At 38.5% G+C, this 20,831-nt stretch overlaps 1 protein-coding gene across 8 annotated transcripts in view; it reads right to left on the reverse strand.

Moving 5' to 3' along the window:
- EPHA6 (EPH receptor A6) overlaps positions 1 to 20,831 on the reverse strand; it is a 953,598-nt gene that overhangs the window by 15,464 nt on the left and 917,303 nt on the right. For all 8 annotated transcript variants that reach the window (XM_073231794.1, XM_037001712.2, XM_073231795.1 and 5 more), the window contains 3 exons: positions 19,232 to 19,381; positions 3,683 to 3,876; positions 1,454 to 1,525 (listed from right to left, as the gene is read on the reverse strand). In XM_073231794.1, coding sequence (XP_073087895.1) covers positions 1,454 to 1,525; positions 3,683 to 3,876; positions 19,232 to 19,381 — 416 coding nt within the window. The remainder of the gene's footprint in view (positions 1 to 1,453; positions 1,526 to 3,682; positions 3,877 to 19,231; positions 19,382 to 20,831) is intronic.

Here is a 20,831-nt window from a genome sequence, read left to right on the forward strand (position 1 = left end):
GCTGAGCCTTTTCTCCTGGGGGCTGTGCACCGTCTGATAGTTACAAACATTTTCTATGAAAGTTTATAAGGCATCATCGTAGAATGAAGGAAAGTGAAAGTAGTTTGAGATTCCTCTTTATGGAATAATGACTGCCTATATTAATAAGATAATTTTGCAAGTTATTTCTTACAATCTATTGGATTGAGGGTTGTATTTATAATACCGCTAAGTTCACTTATACATCCATATGCTTCCTTGAGCTGGGGAGAGAGTGAGAAGGTGAGGAACTGCATGGAGCTCTGAATACTCCCTTGGGAGTGCATCAGGCACAAGAATACAAGCATTATTTGGAGTGGCTGCCTTCTCTCACCAGCATTTTTTCTTTGGGTGTTCACTGTATTTTGAAAGGAAAGATGACAGATAAAAGGTTTATTTATTTCCAATATGTTAGTATCAAATTACTAAGCTGTGGGGTTCACAGCTACTTATCCTCCATTATTGCCTTAATTTCTTCCCTCTTACTGCTCTGTCAAGAGAAAGGATAAAAGCCTCTCGGGTGAGTTCTTGAGGAAAAAGTAATTAGAGTAAAATAAAAACCATGGGGTCATTGGGGATGAGAGACGATTTCAGTAAAGAAATGAGAGAGAACCCTGGGAGTCAGATATGCTAGAGCGTGCAGGGAAGTTTAACAAGAGTTGCTGTAGATTTTACACTTAGACTCCTTTACCTGTTGGAGGGATACATGGTAGGAAAGCTTGAAATGCGACACCCTGTCATGTTTCCTTAGTCCCATGTCATGCTGAGACAGATAACTGGGCTTTGGGACTTGGGGGATGAAAGGGCAGTGTCACAGCTGGATAAGCATAAGACCAACCCACTATTCTTTAGCTAACATTGCTATCCTTCACTGGACCATGTCTCCTTGCCCTAAGCAGACTCAGGTCTCTGGGATCAGGGACAGGCTGGGCGGGTGGCACTGAGGTGAGGGGATGGACAGGGAGCCCATTCAGGTTGCCATGAAAATGAGAGAGCTGATAAAGGTTCAGCCAGGATACCTTAGAACAAACAAACAAACTTTTCCCAAACAAAAGTATACTGAGGGCACATAGCTTTGTCAGAAACAAGGATAGCAAATCAGTCAAAAAACTTCTATTGGGTCTTCCAGAGATTAGACTTTAGAATTGAGTCAAACTGCCAACTTGGTATAAAGTACCCAGTGCTGGGTATAAAGCACCACAGCACCTGCCATTTGCTGGCGTGTCCCCTCAATACTCACACCCCATTCTACTGTAAGCCTCTGGCCTGCAGACAGGAGCCCTCATCTTGACTTAACCTCTGAGTCATTTTGACTTTTTGGTATTGTCTCATTTGGATTCTTCATCAGTATTTTCCTAATATGACCAATGTTCATAATTTTGAAAAATCAGGGAAGAAATACTTATCTAATTTTCTTTAAAAAATAGGCTCTTACCTGCCTGCTTCTACAGCCACAGAACAGTCAGAGAGCTCTGCTGATGGGCTCTGGTTGTGAGGACCGTTCACCCTATACCACAACAAGAGGCCCAGATTAAACCATTTCAGTTTATAGATGTGAATGTTCTCTCTCATTAATGCAGACTCACTCCACGATCCCTTTCTACTAGCTCTTTCTCCTTGATGTTTAAGCATGCCCATCTCTTCAATAAACCATATAAAAAACCCAAAGGAGATGCTCTCTACTTCTCTTTCCCTTCAGATATAGGTTTGTTGGACGAATAGACCAGTACTTTGCATTGCTCTTCTCTCTGACCTCATTTTCACTCCTGCTCCATTGCAATCTATCTTATGGAACTTTATTGAAAATGCTCTTGCAGAGGCTGCCTGTGAATACTTGAACAACACCTTGCTAAATTCAGTGGACACACTTCACTATTTATCTTACTGAAATTTTGTGGAGCCTTGGATATTGTACTCCTTAAGATTCTCTCCCTTTTTGGCTTCTATGACACTGTTCCTTCCTTGCCCTCCTCATCACCTGTCTGCCTCCTCCTTCTCATTCTCCTTTGGGCACTCTTTTGCAGTTCCTTTCTTAAATCTTGATGTTCCAGAGGGTTCCGTGTTTTTTTCTCTGTTAATTTGCATTCTTTATGTTCTTCATGGGTTATCCTAAGTATGCTTAAAGCTTTAGCTACAATCTATATGTTGATGATCTTCAAATATACATCTCAAGCCCACATCTTTTCACCGAGGTTCAATCTATAGATACAGCTGCCTATTGGACATCTCCACTTAGATGCTCTGCAGCTGTCTTCAATTCAGCATGTTTCAAATGGTCTCATTTCTCTTGCAAAAACTTGTCTTCCATTCTTTCTCCAAGTTGTAATAACATCAACCAGCTTGTCTAAGAGTCTTGATGAAATCTTTGATTCTTTTATCTCCTCCTCCTTCCACATTAAGTCAATGACCAAGACACATTTGTCTGCCTTGTCCCAAGCTTATTCCAATATCACAAGTCAGGCCCTGATATTTTCTAGCACAGATTGTTGTAAACATATAACTGTCTCTGTTTCCAGTCTTCTTCTTTGCTTTGTACTCTCAGTCTAAATCAGCCCTAGAGTGATTTTTTTGGAAACGCAAATGTGATCATGCTATTCTCTTACTTAAGATGCTTCCATGGCTGCCCATTGCTTGTATGATGAAATCCAAGTATCTCCCCTTTTCCCCCTCCTTTACTGCTTCCTGTGTTGGACAGCTTTAGGGAAGATAGGCTAGAGTAATAGTTTAATCTTTACCTATTTCATGCTTGGCTTCACTTTACTGAGGCTGCCAATTAGTGATTTAGAGATGAACTCCTGTGTGCTCTGCTCTGAACTGAGGCCTGTTTCAAGTAGTCCTTGAAGAGCCTTTGGCCTTATTATCACTAAAAACCTGCACTGACTTGAACTAGTGACCTAAAGTTAAACATCTGGATAGCTTGCTGGCCATTCCCTGAGTCAGGAAAATGAGCTCTGGAAATGCTTTGGTTATTTCTAAGTCCAATTTGGCCTAAATAAAGAAATATATTTTCAACTTTGTAATATTTTAAATGTAATATTTTTAGATTTAGATGATCTTGTTTTTCTTTCTTCTACTCTTCCCCTTCTTATAATTGCTCTGCAGGGAGAGGTGAGTAGATCTCAATTCTACTGACTTTTATAAAATGCTATATGAGTGCCTTCATTTCTTGTCTTGTCATCTGATTTTTTTCTGGTTTTAGGAATGGAAAATAACAACAGCTGGGTGTGATCACATCAGCAGGAAACATCCTTGCTCTTGGCTGATTCACAAATTGCCCCTGTCTTGCTTGCCATTTCAAATAGAGGAACAGACCACAGAGTGTTCAAGAAAATTAAAGGGGTGGCACACACACACACACAAATTCTACTTACAAAGGTAAGGATGGATCAGTAAATAAAGGAAGGATATATAAATACCAAACACCCACACAGGAAAAAATGTAATTTAGAAAGATTAGAGATGGAAGAAAAAAATCCATTTTAAAAATGTTAACCAATTGCTTTTTCAGCTGATAAGTAAAATATGGTTTATACAAACTATTCTAAAAGGTTGGCAAATAGACAGTTATCAAGGCAAACTTCCTCATCTCTACCTGTTAGTCTTGCCTACAGCCTGAAAGAAATTACGATTGTTAAGGGGGAAAAATCAACATTATGCATCTTACACAAGAATGTCCTCCACTAGCGTGTGAAGGGCACTGGGATTGCGGATCAGTTTGTCAAGGAAGCTGACAATGTCAGTAAATTTTGGCCTGTGATTTCTCTCCTTCTGCCAGCAATGGAGCATCAGCTGGTGTAGAGATGCCGGACAGCCCATGGGAGCCGGAAGTCTGTAACCTTCTTCAATGGACAGAATGACCTAAATGCAAACATACACAGATTATTTTCTTACATTTTAGGACAACTAATACATATGCTAAGTTATAATTCCTTTTTATCCAGGAAATAGAAGCAAAAATATTGGTATGAATGACAACTACTTGTAAATACAAGCTGTCCAAACAAGGATAAACACAAATGTTGTGAATAACAATTACTAGAATCTCCATAGCACCTGCTGACCCTTCTGAGGGGAAAATATGTTTTTAAAGATGTGGTTTACACAGTGAGGTTAAGTTTCATCCCAACGTGGAGAAACAGTTTTGTGTGACTGAGCTGGAATGTCTCAAAACTTAATTTAGGACATCAGAAAGTCAGCATAAGATTGATGTATTTAGTGTAAACCAGGTGTGACACATGTTTTAAGTAAAATTGCACTTCTGTTAAAGCACTGAATTCCTGAATCATTTTTTATCCTTTTAAAATAATGTCAGTGTGAATTCTTTTTCTAGCCATCAGTCCTTTGTTCTTCCTTACTGCCTATTTAATTTCCCTCCACCTATTCTGGCATTCCCTTAGTCTGACACTGACATGATTAGGAAGTCCTTTCATAACTTCTAAGGTCATTTAATCTTTGAAATGCTATCAGTGGCTAGCTTAAGGCCACAGGGCAACAGCCTCAGACAGCCGGAGTCTCCTCTGGGCCGGCATTCTCCAACAGAACTTTGACGATGAAAAAGTTCTCTCTGTCCATTGTGGTAGCAGGAAATCATGTGTGGCTATTGGGCACTTGAAATGTATAGTCAGTGATAGTCAGTCACTGATAGTCAGACTGAGGAATGGAATTTTTCATTTTAGTTCATTTTAATCAATTACAATTAAATTTTAAATAGTCACATGTGGCTAGTGGCTACTCTGTGGGACGGTGCAGCTCTAAGGAAAGGAATTTCTATGAGAAGCCAACACTAAAAGTAACAAAAAGATGACAATAAGGTTTTTTTTGTTTGTTTTTGTTTTGGTACTTATGAAATCACATACAAGACAGGATATTTACCTGTTTAATATATGACTCTCTTGGGAATTTCCTAATAATGTGATACAATTGACCCTGAATTTATGTAGCTTAATTTTTCTATGAGTGTTCTAATGTATTCATGTGACCTTTTATTCTTCTGTCATCTCTAGAAGAAAGACAAAGGAAAGGGTTTATTTTTCCCATTTTTGAGGTGGGAAAACTGAGAAACAGACTAAATATTTAAAAACAGGCATAATTTAACCTTGGCCCTGCCCTCCATCAACAGAAATACAGAAATGCAAGGGTTAATATTTTTGACAGAGGCACTCCCACTGTAGTATCATCTACAAACTTTCTTTAATTTTTGGAAACACATTTTATGTTAATTTAGTTTTTAATTGACACCATTTGACATGACTCAAAAATATGTATAATTTATGTGACAGGCAGTTCGTATGAAGGGGCAATAATATGTCTCAGGAAACTCTTAATTACCAAGTTTTAGCTTTTTTGTAAGAGGTCATTTCTCACAATTCTATCAGTGTCTTTGTGACCGGAACACTTTAACCTTTCAGGACACTAGCATTTTTCTATTTATTTTATATATCTTTATCAAACAGGATTTTTCCTATCTGTTTTCTGACTACTTTTGTTACCAACGAGGCTTGGATTTTAAGATATTTTGCAACACATTTTAGAAAAGCAGAATGTGTGTTAAAATATTTGCGATGCATCAAAACTACTGTAGATAGTTTTGAAAAGTAACTAAGAAAAATAGAGTAAAAAAAATTACCTCTTCCATTATAGAAAGACTTTTAAATTCCACCCTAGGAGAGCTCTGTAGTCCATTTACCATAGCTACCTAGTTATACGTGCATAGAATAAAGCAGATGACAAGTGAGGTTATATTCTGAGAAATAAATTAGCTGCCTTTATTGAGTATCTATTGTGTGCTGGGTCATTTGCATATTTTTCTTCATTTCATTCTTAAAATAACTAAGTATGGTAGTTATTATTATCACCATTCTTAAATGAGAAAATATAGATGCAGAGAGGTTAGGAAACTTGCCTAAATTTCCTCTATGGCAGAGATGGAATTTGAATTTAGTTTCTTTACTCCTAAACTTTTCCTCTGCCCATTCCCCAGAAAGGTTTCTCAGTTGTCGTAACATCTTCCTTCCAACTTTATATCAACTAACATAATTTTAGGGATGATTACCATATTATCTTTTGTCATACCATCTGCTATTGGACTTCAGTATTTTTGTTTGGATCCTAAATTTTATATTCTGGGTTAATCAAACATACACTTGCTTCACAGTTTGCAAAACACATTCTCTGGCTGAACAAAGTAATTTCTGAATGCTTCTGGTTCTTATACACATGCCCACTATTGCATCTATTATACTGTATTGTAATTTTTCATCTGCCTTTCCTCTAAGGCTATCCAGACCTGAAAGCTTACTTTTGACTCTGCATTCTCATCATTTAGTATGATGCCCAACACATTAATAAATGTTACTGACTAAAACAAAAGCTATTAGAAGAAATTTTTGGATTTGTCTTTATAGAGGAACAGATTCTTAGAAAACCTTGAGTCTCAACTTACCCAAGATGGATTCAAGTATAAGCACAACAGCATTGGAAGTCTCCTCTGAATAATTTTAAAAGCTGGTGCATCAAGCAGCATTGTCCAAAAATGATCTCATGATATCCCACTGGCTTGCTCAGACAATGAATGAGTCAGGGAGTCCTTGAGTCAATGAGAAGATGGGTTTGCTCTTCTCTAAAAAAGAAGGACTGGGTCCAGAGGGTTACTATTTCCCACTGGCTCCAAGGTCCGTAGCTGCTGGAGACCTGACTTTCCTACGGAACTCCTGTAAGCAGCTGACCCTCAAAGCTAAACTGCTTGGTGCTAAGCACGCTGTTTATACTCTTCAGACAAGTTCTCTAATTGCTCTTAGGAATTAAAGGACAGAGTATCAGAGAGTGTGGTCCCTTGCCTGGAACCTCTATCTATAATGTGGTCAGTGGAATGTCTGATCCCAGCATGACTTTCTGTGGGAACAGTGGGAGGACCATGGATTCATGACCTCTGGCTCTTAAGTTTCCTCATGTTTTATTTATGACCTTGTGAAATTTGTATCGAGCCCTACTTCATGACAGGTGTCAAATATGAAGGATTCTACCTTATAGGAAAATAGTAATGACAACAAAAACAACAGTGACAATAATAATAACAGCTAACAATTATTGAGCTTCCAGGTGCCAGTTCTAAATGATTTACATGTATCAACTCTTTTAATCCTCACAATAACCCTAAGAGGTAGGTAAAATTATTGCCCCCATTTCATAGACAGGGTATATAAACAAGATCCCACACCTAAAAATTCTGGCTTTAAAGGTAGCCAGAGAAGAGATTTAAACAATATGATTCACAAGAATGGTTAAAAGACATATCTTTCTAATGGGTTTTATATTTATTCACACAAACATATATAACAGTCACTTATTCTGTTGAGCATATTATATATAAAGGATAACATGATGACTAAGAAATACATCTGTATTTAGGAAATACATAATTTAGTGAAAGAAACTGAGGAGTTTGAATGTATTAAGTGCCACATAGGAGCTATGGGAGCATGTACCTAACCCAGCCTCAGGGAGGCTTCTCAGAAGAGGTGAGCTGACTCTTAAAAGATATGTAGAAAGTAGCAGGGCCAACTAGATGAGTGGAAGCGAGGAGACATGACCTGACCAGGGAATGACAAGGTTTGTGTGGTGAGAATAATCTTCAAACAAGAGAAGTGAGATTTGAGACTGGAAGGTTAAGTAAAAATTGTAGTTCTTGGGATCATGAATGATTTTGCATACTACAAACAGACTTTTTGCAAAGAGGAAAAGGGTTTTAGCAAGTAAATAGCATCAGGTTTGCCTTTTGGAAGCTCACTCAGGCTGCAGTGCGGAGAATGCACTGGAGAAGGCGGGAGGCCAGGAAGGAGGCTTGCCGTGATCCGGGCAAGAGACCGGGTTGGCTTACTGGAGGCAGTGGTGGTGTTGTCCAAGAAGTGGACTGATTTGACAGGAGTACAGAATTGGGGTAAGGTCAGATGTGGCAGGATGTGGAGGAAACAGGAATACTTTTCAGTCAAATGGCAAAGACCAAAGACACAGGAGGAGAAGCAATTTGGGGCTGGAGTGATGATAAGTTTTCTATGAACTTTCTGGTTTCACATTCAAATAACACATACTACTTTGAGAGCTCGTGATGTGCCATGTTCTTGGCTAGATGTTTTCACATAGCTTACTTTATTTAGGTCTTAAAATACCTTTATTATATGAGTATGGTTATACATATTTTATAGGTTGGAAAATGGAAGTGCTCCAACTGATGAATAGATTGGGTATCACATAGCTAATAGTGCCTTAAAACTGGACTGATACTGTCTTCTTGGCAGCTCTGTATCATGGTAGTGGTAGGGAAAATCCTGAGTCTGAGCCACCTCCCTGACTTGCTCCCCCAGAATTAGGTGGGGAGCCCTCTTTGCTCTCATACATTCTGTTTTCATCCTCACCTCTCTGCTTACAACTGCCCTAGCTGCAGCTCCTGCTCAATTTCCCCTCCAGATTTCTGTATCTATCACCTGTAGGACATACCACTCTGTAACACTGTCATGCAGGTGCTTTAGATTTATTTTGTTCAAAACTTACCCTGTACCTCCTTTGGGATTTCTGTCCTCTGCTAAGGGTGCTATTATTCTTCCAGTGCCTCAAGTCAGAGGTCAGGGAGTCATTTGGATCTCTGCTTCCCCTGATACTCAAGATTAACTAATCACATAGTTGAAATATCTCCATTTCATCTTTGCAACAGCCCCCAGACTAGTCTCCTGTCTCTTCTTTCCTTCCTCCAGTCATCTCCCACAGAGCACCCAAAGCAGCGTCACAAAAGTGGGACTGTGCTCATGCTTCTCTCCCACCTACAGGTTCGCAGTGGCTACCATGAGCCTGACCCTCAGTCCTCACCTCTGGCCATGTCCCACCTGATCCTTGGCTCTCGTCACAACAAAACACTTGCAGTCTCTCAAGAGCAGCAACAGTTTCTTTTTTACATATGTTCCCAGCATCTAAGCACAATGCCTTGTCAAGTCACAGAATGGAGCTCCAGTTGTCATATATGTGACCTATGAAATCTGTACTTTTAAGGGTAGCCTGAGAAAAATCTGCATTAACCTTTATCTTCATAAACATGTCTTTCGTGAGAAGTTTTGTTTTATGGATTTTTTTGTAAGACCTTAGTTAAGGACTGACAGGGAGCCAGGAGCATATGAATTGCTTTGTCTAAAAGACTAATTGAAGTTTGTTGTTTTAGGATATGAAGGGGTGGTAATTAACTGGAGAGAATTTTCTAACAGTTTGGTTTTATGATAGTTGTAGACTGTCATCTTTCGGAGAATAGTTATACAAGGTTATACCCTTATTTAAAAATGTAAGAAGAAAATTAAAATAAAGTGAAAAAATATGAAAATGACTGTAGTGATAATTTTCAGGCAGAAGTAGAAGAAATTAGATTCTGTCAGAAATTATTATCTAAAACCTCGCTGGTTATTCTAAATAGATTGTATTGGATCTTTGTCCTCAACACTGCAATTTTTAGCAGCCCAGAATCAACACAAGGCTCAGTTGAGGCATGTAGCAGGCTCTGTCCTGCTCTTGCTGAACCTGATGAGTTTCCCAATTGTGTTGACGGTTTCTGAATCAAAGCAGGCAATGTGCACCTTATATTAAATCAGGCAAACAAGGAGTAGACAGTCAACATGAAAGCACCGAGACATCCCCGAACAATACCATTAAACAAGGAATGCCTGGGCTGTGCAGGGAAATCATATTTTTTTATGGTATAAGACTGCTGAATGTCTCCAAGAGAGTGCATGTAATTTAGCTATTCATATTTTCTTTTAAAGGAAACTGTCTCAGAATTTTAGCAAGGACTGAAATGTACACTAGTAAATGGAATGTGAAATGATTTCATTTTTATTTTCTCTCTAAATGTTCATCAAGGCTTGATGGAAAACATGTAATTTCAGGAGAAGGGGAATGGTGAAGCAAAGCATCCCAGTATAGACCCTTTTTTTGTGATAATGATTACTTATACTTATTAAGATATTTGGATTCATAATATAATAATACTGAAGATGCTGGTAATGCATTTTCCTGACATGTAATATAAAGGTTCTGTCTACAAGGGGAAAAGAAAAAAGGAAGGAAGGAAGGAAGGAAGTGGTTATAAGTAAATGACATTTAAAATTTTATACTTATTTCCTTATTCAGTATATTTCAACATCCAGGATTTAAAGTTCAGCAATAGGCAATCAAGACCCCAGTGAAATTCAATGTACATTAAGAAAAAAGGAGATAGAGTGATGAAAATATGATACAGACAGAAAACACCTTTTCAGGGGCTAATTTGTAATTTTTAAATCATTAGGGCACAGAAAGTTAATGTTGCCTTTTTAACATAAAGAATTTCTTAAAACTCCATCCTTAAGACAGTTCTCAAATCTCATTTTTTGGGACTCAAAATAGATTGTCAAGAACATACATGAAATGGAGAGTGCTAGTCCTTAGCAGGTAGCCACCATGCAGATTATTGCACGAGTAGTCAAAACACGGCACACTATGAAGAGTAGGACTCTCAGGGGTTAAAGGGTTGTTGATGACAATATTTATCATTTGGAAAATATTTATCCCTAACAGTTGAAAGCCACAGTTCTTGAGACTGAGATGACTGACAGTTTCTATGTACCTATGCTTCAGTTTGTACGCACTGAAAAGCGCATCAGTGAAGGAGTCACGTGAACGGCGTCAGCGTCCTCACCTGTGGCTAACAAGCTCTGTCGTCGGCCAAGTCCCTGCCTCCTCATGAGTAAAGAAAGGAGAACTAGATTCAATGACTGCAATAGTACCTTAGCTCAAAAAGCTGTATTTCTAGAGTCATTGAAACTGAAGGCTTAATCCCCAGGGACTTGGGTAACAGATCTGTGTCTCCAGTCTCTGTAACCTCCATGAGATCTGGCCTCCATTGAAAGGGCTGTTTCCTCCAGAGCTCCAAGCGCAGGGAGACGAAAATCCAGGAGGGGACAGAGGATTTCTGGGCAAACTAAGATGAGGAGGATTTTGGGAACCATGATACTCCTTACCATACCAGTTCCCCTCCAACAAAATATACTTTTTGGAAATATAAAGACACATCCCCAATCGATTTTGTTGAAACCATTTTTCCTTTAAGAAACCAATGTTTTTACTAAGCCATTTTACCAAGCACTCCCTGGGAAAAAACCTAAATAGTTTTTCCCTGTTGCATCATTTTCATTTTAGAAAGACATTAGACAACTCTAAATAATACGTTTCCTGGCCCTACTCAAAATATGTAAAAGCTATGGAAAAATAGTCTGAGTACAAAGGAAAAGGGGATTTTAAAATGCCCTTTTTGTAAATGCTCCAGAGAGAACAAAAGGTGGAATAAACTTTATCAGAGATAAAGTGTGCAAATATATTTCAATATGTAAGTATATTGAAGGCATAAGTAATTTTTTATGAAAGCGTTGCTAGCATGTATACATTTTCTAGCTTTGTTGTCATTAAGTAAAAGAAAAATCCCTTAAAATTACGTTGTGGTAGTACTATATTGGTTATTGCTTTCTTCTACTTGGAACTTTACTACTTTACTATTTGAATTATTTACAATGGTGATTGATTGCTCATCATAGTATCTCCTATTACTCTTGCCTTTGGGGCAGCCATATATCATGTTAGTGTAGTTAGTATGTATTTAATTAAAATGCTGCTATTGCCTATGTAACACTAGTAGGAATTATTGAAAAACTGAGAAAAGAAAGGCCATTTTGAAAATTGCTTTGGTAGAGTACATATTCAAATAAATGCAAAAATTCTCTCTGTAATATAGAAGGGTAAAGTAATGGGAATGAGCCTTTAGCAATTTACTGTATCTTACACAGATCATTACACAAGGACCATTACATAATAAAGTAGAGTTTGAAAATCTAATCAGAGACAAAAATTGGAAATGACTGGACTCTCTGAGTCATAAAATCATACTGCATTTCTAGGTAAGTGATTCTACACATCCATCACTCTTGTCTGAAGTACTAATCGATAATTGATAAAGATCATAGTATTATGAGGGTAAACAAGGAATATGGTGAAATATTATTTTCTTCCTTTGTGAATTTTGAGGAAAGGAATCAATTCCGATAAGGTCAAAAGGTTCTTTACGACATCGTCTATAGAAAGAAAACCCTGAAGATGAACTCCATCTTTTTCTTCAGGTAAGCTTCAGAAAGCAATCTAAAGCAAACCTTGTGATATAAAAGCTTTAGAAAAGTAAGGAGAAAAAAAAACCTTCACGAACACTGGGGCAGCATTATGTTGCCTAGTAAACTTCAAATGAGATGGTCCCTGATACTGATTCTCTTTGTGGGAGGCTGAACTAGCTAAGTAGCATATGCTTAAATGATGCCAACCCCAGAAGGTATTTGGGTTTCATGTTGCTTCAAGGTGATTTTTTTTTAAACACCATTATGTTGGGGAACAAAAAACAAAACCCCAAACTCCAGTCTTGTGTTTAGATCATTAGTTTGAGCCAAGTCTCCTCTCATTTACATGTTGCTAGTTTCCTCCCTACATATTAACTCTGGGTGGATTTGGTTATTTAATGTTGCCTGCTGCTCAGGTTTTGCTTCTGTTTGCTTCTGTTAAGCACATTCCACACAGTAAGCACTGCAGGAGCTGTAGAGCCCCTGGTATCATGCTCGGAGCTTGTGTGGTTTTGTGCATTCCGACGTGCTCCCATTATGTAGTAAACAACAATTATTTTTTGGACTTGGGTGAAAATAACATAAAACATTAACCTACAGTACCTTATAAAAAAAGAAAAAACATGCTAGAAATGGCAAGGAGCTGCACACCTTTGATGTGCCTGTGAGACTGGTAATAAGCTAGATATGTTGATCATTACAACTCTGATTTCAAGCCACTGCCTTATGTATTTCTGAGAAACACAATAAATATGGTATATTTTATAAATTTTTAATATCAAGATATAAAACGACTTATAACTCCAGACAAGAGTGAGTCAATCCACATTTTTTTGCTAATAGGAAACTGAAAACACTTCTAGTGTGACAGAGTGGCATACATAATTAAAGATGCTTTGATCTCATTATTTAGAATTATTGTATGGAGAGTCCTCTGAAAAGCAGAATTCTACAGTATGGCTTAAAAGGTAAAAGCATGTACTTTGGAATAAGTAGGGGGCTTGAACTTCAGTTCCACCATTAACCAGCTAGCAACCTTGGATAAATTATCTAGAAATGGAAGTAATAATAGTATCTAAGATAATTATTTTGAAGACTAAATGAGCTAATAATCTAAAATACTTGGCTCATAATAAGTCAAGAAAATTCAAGCTATGATTATTACTGTTTGTTAATAAACCCCTTTTACATATGAGGTATTTTACATATATTAGCCCTAATTCCGGCAATCCTGCTGCTGAGTATTTTGAATCCCATTAGCTCAGAAAGTAGCTCAGAAAGCTTAAACAACCTAAGATCCCCTGATCAGTGAACTGTGGAGGTGGAATTTGAATCCAGATCTTTCTAGCTCTAAAGCAGTGGCTCTTACACTGGGAGTCATTTTGTACCCCTCCTCTGACTGGGTAATGTCTGGGGACATTTTTGGTTGTCAAGACTGGGAGGGTGCTGCTGGCATCTAGTGCTTAAGACAGGCCCAAAACAAAGAATTATTCAGTGCAACCTGTCAGTAGGTCAGTCATTCTGAGAATGAGAAACCCTGCTCTACAGCTCTCAGAATCTTTCCAATATGCTCCCTACCTCCCTAGAATATGGTGATGCACAATGTTAGTATTTTGGTGCCATTTGATTTTGCAGTAAATAAAGCTGCTCTTGAAGACAACATGTAACAGAGGAAGCTTGGCATGTCTGCTGCTGTATTTGTCTCCTTTGTTGCCTTAACCTTTGGGCCAAGAGAAAGAAAAAGCAAAGGGGCTTCTGCTCAGCCCTGGAGCCCTCCACTTGTTAATGATAAAAAGCAATTTTGTTTACAGTTTGAAATTTCTGCAAATAGCTCCTTACCCGAAGCTTGCCTCTTCCAGGAGATAGGGAAATATGTATGAAAATAATGATGGCCCTGTCAAAGAGTTTTGGGAACACTGTGACTAAATCTAGGTCAATGAGGGTAAACCAACCAAGGACACAGAGTTTCTCAGCTTTCTTTAGATCTTGCTGGTGCCCAGATGTCTGCAGTCTTCAGTCACCCAATAACCTGCTCCCTCCCCTTTTCCACCTTTCCTAGCATAAAAGCAGCTTGCAATGAACCCTGAGTTAAGCTGGTGCTTTAGGACATCAGTCCATCATCTTCTGGGTCTGTGTATTTCTGAATAAAGCTGTTTTCCTTGCCCCAACACCTTGTCTCTTGACTTACTGACATGTTGTGTGGTGACTGGCATGAGCTTGGACTGCATAACAAACGTATCCCAAAAAAGGCCAATACAGTATATCTCTGGTAGCACAACTGCTTTCCTTTGGGAACTTCCTCCCTTCTTCCTTCCCTCCACAGGATTATGGGAAACTGTCAATCACAGGCTCTCCACCCCCTGCCTGCAAATGCAAGGCCACTCCCCAGACCAGGTGGGCCAGTCATAGTACTCACTTCCCTGGCATGGTTTTGGTTCAGAGTGGCACTGGGCCCTAACAGAACCAACCAGAGTCTTCTCTGGGATTGGTATATGAATTTTCACAGAGATAAAGTCTCATTCTCTGAAGTTGCCAAGCTGGCATGCTGAGACCTGGAGCATAAAAGAGAATAGAGCAAAGAAGAACACTTTTGCCATAGGAGAAAATGTGGTCAATGGCCCCACCATAGTGCTAATGATCAGGCATGACCTCCTGGGCCCAGCACTGCTGAACTACCTTCTTAGGCCTATGAATGAAAATTAGTTGAGTTAATTTGCGTTTCTGTCACTTATAGTCAAAAGAAGCCTAAATAATAGAGTATGAATGCTATTTTGGCATATATTTTAAAAATATGCTGCATGTAAGCAACGATGTTTCTGTTAAAAAAAAAAGAAGGCATGAGGTTACACTTGAGGAGTGGACATTTTCCTTAGGGGCAGGGGTAAGATGTAACAAAGGCCAGAACTTACCTCCTCACCTACACAGTGAGCTCCTAAGAGTGAGGACTGGGTGTCCTAATTCTCCATCCTCACCCCGCATGTACACCTGGCCCACTGACTGACATGCATTTAAGAAGTAACTGCTGAATGGCTAAGCAGATGGCGCCTGCTGTTAGCTACATCTTTTATGGACTAGTCTTGTGCACTCTGTATTTTCTCATTTTCTTTCCCTAATGTACAATATCACTGACCTTTGGGAAACATCCTAAATTATTCACTAAAACAGATCCTGCAAACCCAGAATTATTCATTATAATAAAATATCCCTTCATCTACAGTATTGAGGGAATATCTCATAAAAACTATCTGAAAATTCCTAAACTAATTTAAAATCTTAAAGCATTTTAACATTCCATATTTAAGCCTAGAGCTTAAACTCACTAAAATGTAAAAACTTAAAATACTCAAACAGAACATGGTTGAATTTTTTTTTGTCTGAAACATTACTTTCCTTATGTAAAATGCACCTTGGCTAACACAACACTATACTTTCTTTGACAAAACAAATGAGAAATGTAGAGCAAACAGGGAATAACTAGTATTTGGAGAGAAGCAGCTGGGAAAGTTTTGATTAAGCTGTATCTGCTTCCAAATAGAAATTCTGGTTAAAGGATCTGTCACAGATATGCTGACTTCCAATATGTTAAGCTAAACAGAATTTCAACGCTCTTTACTGCAGCAGCAAATAAAAAAAATATTCACAAGATACATATAAGATTTTAGCTCTTACTACTTTCATCTAGAATTGTATTGATCTGAGGACTTCAAGGATTTGGCATTTTTTTTTCTATAGAAATTTCTGTCCTCCTATTTTCAGATTCTGGCTTTGGTAACCACTTTCAGAGCATGAAAATATCTTCTTAGTTCCTACTTGGTCCTTGAAAAACAACTAAGCTTTGGGTGGAGAGAGCATTGAAGTTCAGCCTTGTGTCATGGGCACTGGCAGCCTCAAATGAATGAGAATGGGCTTAATAATGTTGGGAGTCTATTACTGGCTGCATTGACTTCTTCTGGTTCCAGATATAGTCTTTGGGCCAAATGAGGTTTAATAGACAGAATCACTCACTAAATGGTCATCCTGGACACAGATTTTCAATATCCATGGCCAGAATGGCTGGGTAAACTACTGGGCAAGATACCTGAAGGGAGGGGTTGACAACAGGGCTTGGATTTCTCTAGGCAATGATTAGGAACAATTTACATGGTGGTCTACATTGACAACTATACATTTGGGCTTTTTTCCTCAGAAGCTGCTCTTCTAAAAAATGTGTTCTAGTGGCCTGATATTTTCACCTCTACCTGCTGTGCTCTGTGGAGGTTCTATGTAATTCTTGGCACCTCCACAAAAATTCAGGAATGTCTTGAACTTCCCCAAAGAGCAATTTGAATCATTGCTTTGCTGAGACAAATATGATAACTGTTTCTCCAGAGATTACGAAATCATAGCATGTTACTGTTAAAAGGGATATTAAAAATCATCTAATTCAGTCCTTTTACTATATTTATTAGTCATGAAATCAAGACACTTAGAGAAGTGAAGTGACTTTCATGGCTGAATTATAGTCTATGTAACGATGACATGGTTACTAAATTGGGGGTATGGGGTACCCCAGGCAGTAAGATGATAATCTAGGGAGCAGGAAATATTTGGGACTTTTCTTTACGTTTATTTATCTCATCTGACATATAGAAAGACTATTTATGAATGTCCAGTAAGAGCGACTACTTATGAATTTTAAGACCATCACATAATGACTTTTATAAATTAATTTGGTAATATATCTATTTAAAATCAAACTCCTAGCCTTTCTTATCCTCATCTTTTGGTTTTCTCCCCCCAAAGTAGTGATTACCATGCTGTATATCATATCTTTTACTTATTTACTTTGTTTACAGTCTGTCTCCCTCCTGCTGGAATGCAAACTCCATGAGGATAAGAAATCACTGGCCCTACCTGGGGAGCCATGCGAACTGTCAATCAAGCCACCGTGAACGAAGCAGCTATTGTCTCTTGTCTTCTCCTTGTCTGTGACTTATTGTAGAAGTTTATTTGCTTTGTCTCCTAAAATCACTATCAAATTAGGTATGTGATTCTAGGGGAATTGTGTCTCTTCTCTATGCCTCAGTTTCATAACCAAGTTGGACTTGGGTTGGAAGAGATAATCTTTATGGTCCCTTCCAGGTGTATCATTATTTGTTTTCTGTTGTATCTCTACGTCCTGGAACAGGGAAGGCACCCAATACATATTTTTAAACAAATATATTAGTACATTAGTTCTTGTGCATAATATGCAAATAAATACACATACATCAGCTGTGGATGCTCAGGAACTCTTTACTGGTCAGGGTATATTATTAGTAAAGCTTGGAGCCCTATGAGTTAGGCAATTTTTTATCTCAAGTTTGTCAGGTAACTGGTTAAAACAAGGACTAAATAGGGTACCAGTTAAGGAGGGTACCTGAAGCAAAGTCACTTCTCTGCAGCTGAGATTTAACTCAACTGGAAGAGGCTTTTTATTCTGGAGATTTGCTTGAATAGCCTATTTTAGTCTTATCAAAGTGGAAAGAGTAGGCAGCACTGTCTTGGGGTTAGAGGAGAACAGGAACTATAGTGACCGAATTCAGGGCTTCCACTACCTTGGACAATTGGCTCTAAAAAAAAAAAGATGAATTCCATTGGGGACAGAAGAGATGCATTTCTGCCTCTGAGATTCGATTTTAAGAAGAGATGGCGAGACAGTCACAAATTACCCCCCAAAAAGCCTAGTGTCAGGAAAGAGCAATGACATCTTTCAAATGAAAGTCCCTGAAGAATAGCAGACTCTCTGCAACTTTCTGGATCCAGAAGTCTGTGGGGAGCAGGGCAGAGGTTGCTAGTTACACCACGCTTTGTATGTACTTCAGGGCAGCTGCTGTGCAGGACCTTGCCACACTGGCTTTGTGTTGTGATGCTGCACTTTGGAGAGCTATGGCTGAGCAGCATGTATGACCTCAAACCTGTGCCAGGTAGGTTTCTGGACCCGACATTCTCCACAGCCAGGAGGCACCCACAGGACTGAGCAAGACTCCACTTAGAAAGCAACGCCGTACGGCAGGGAGAGACAACAGCCACGGTGAGCTCACCCAAACCCAGTCTTTCTGTGCCTGGCAGTAGGAAAGGACACACATTCTCTGTCATGGTAAGTCCTAAGATACTTAGACAACTTGAGGTTGGATGGAGGAATGCGGTGTGAGGTGTGGAGGGACTACTCAAGCAGTTGACTGGAAAAAAGGAAAGACTTGACAATAGCTGCACTCTGAGTGTTTTTAGGGATTTTCTATAGTTACATAGCCTTTGTTTTCACCTATGAAATTCAGAATCACATTAGAGGTGATTTCCCATTGTCAGTGTCTCAGAAGCCATTAGATACTTCGGGGAAGGCAAGTGAGTGGACAAAGTCTGAGTCCTGCACTGAGGAAGTGGGACAGTAAAATGCATTTCCCGCTCTGACAGCACACTTATTTGCCTTGCTAGGGTGCTTGCATTTTCTGACTACCATCTCTGTTGCTTTGGACAGGACTTCGGGGTCAGATTTGTTAACTATCCTGTTCTCTAATATAACTAACCACCAATGTACTTTTTATAGATAAAACAGAACCAAAACAGATTACATAAAGGGTCATCCATCTCAAAAGAACCATGCTAGATGACATGTATTGATAATACATTGCCTGAAAGCATTCAATCTTTTTCTACTAAGTGATATCTAGTCTGAATTAATTTGTTCTTTACAGTGATACATTAAACTGCCCTAAAAGGTAAACATTACTCTTTGGTTTTTTTGTTACTTGAAAGTCCAGACTCCTGCATAAGCACAATGTGTGTGGAAGTCTCACATGTAAGATGTGCAACCGGTATACTCTTGTAGCAAAGCCCTTCCACCTCTGTGACACCAAACATAGCTCAGAGTGAAAGGTTACTTAGCATCTCAAACTTAGCCAAAGACCCTGAACAACTCTTAGGTAGATAATGCTAATCTGAGCACGGGCTAAAGGTGTATTTCCCCCTCAGTGCTAACATGTTTATACTCACAAAATAGCAGTTTCAATATTGGTGGCACTTACATCTTGGTTAGACATTTCCCAATAAGGTCTCTCTCCATAGGACATGACCTCCCACATGACAATGCCATAGCTCCATGCATCACTTGCCGGAGAGAATTTCCTGTAGGCAATAGCTTCTGGGGCTGTCCATCTTATGGGGATTTTCCCACCCTGCAAAACAAATTGGAGATTTCTCAGCTGGCTCACAGTGTACTAAAATCTGAAGTGGCATTCCAATTAAACTGTTTTTGTTGGAAAGATCTAAATATGTCTTGATAGTGTTGGCATTTCACATATGAACAAAAGGAAAACCAGAGAGTTAAGATGTCAAATATTTTTCCTACAGTAGCTATTCAGTGAAAACCACTTTAATGGGAAATAAATCCCACTTCAGAAATATTTTATTTCATTCATTAGAGAAATTTATTTTCACTTTAGATTAACACAATTAAACTCACCATATGAAGAAAATTCCAGATTATAGGACATTAAAACTAAAAATCATCCAACATTCATTAACCATCGTTTTGCATGTATAACTAATAATGATAATAAATTCTAACTTAAGTGGAGACAAATGGTTAAATACAGAACTGAAACATCTCTACCAACTCAATGCTTGTCAGAACTTCATTTCCTTTCCCTTTTTGCCTTTTCATCTATATTACATTTACTTAAAAAACAAACCCTTGAACATTATACAAGATTATACGAAGGATAATCTTTCTTTAGAGTACTTTAGGCTGGTTTATATTTTTGTTCTTCAGCTTTCAAGTTAAACATTTGAACATATTGAAGAGATTAAATTGCAGAAATTTAATCTGTACTGTTCAGGTATTAAAGTCGGATATTGTGTTATATTTCCTTTTTATCAACATTATTACATTTTATCTATTGAAATACTCTGTAAATTCCATTTTTACTGTAATGACAAGACTTAAAACAATTCAACCTGAAACCGTTGCAGCTCTGAACAGAGAATTGAGAGCCACCCTGCTGCCGCTAGATGGCGGGAGAGAACAATGAGCCGCTCCCAGTCAGGTCTCAGGCACCGCGGAGATGGCTTCTGATCGCAGCAAATGATGCTCTGTTCCACAGTCAGAACCCACTGCAGTGGAATTGTTTCATCACGATCAGCACTTTCATGATCACAACATCTGATCACCCACTGCGTTCAAAGTCTGGCGTTAGGGTGAGTGGGAGTGGAAGGAAATAAAAGGTTCATTCTTTGTCCCTTGAAATTTAGGTTTAACATCTTTAAAGGTGAATCCATTAATTGAGTAATCCAAACACTAGTTATTTAGTAATCTAAACACTATTTACTTGAAAAAAGATTCATTCGAAATAGGCATCATTAGCTTTCTGAACGCAAATGAGATTATTAACAGAACCCTCACTGTAAAGTCTTGTAGCAAGGAATGGTTAGAAGGAACCTTGGGAAAAGTACCTTGAATTCAACCCTCAGTTTTTACAGGTGAGCTGATTGAGCCCAGGGTTTAGAGATTTCGATGTTCCTTCCCACATTATTAAGTACATAATGTCTACTAATGTTATCATAATTATGTTATGGGTCCCTGATAAAAAGATATAAATACTTCAGCATGGGGAAAAGTTGGGCCAA

Source organism: Manis javanica, chromosome 3, assembly GCF_040802235.1.
Source record: "Manis javanica isolate MJ-LG chromosome 3, MJ_LKY, whole genome shotgun sequence".
In the NCBI taxonomy this organism is placed as follows: Eukaryota; Metazoa; Chordata; class Mammalia; order Pholidota; family Manidae; genus Manis; species Manis javanica.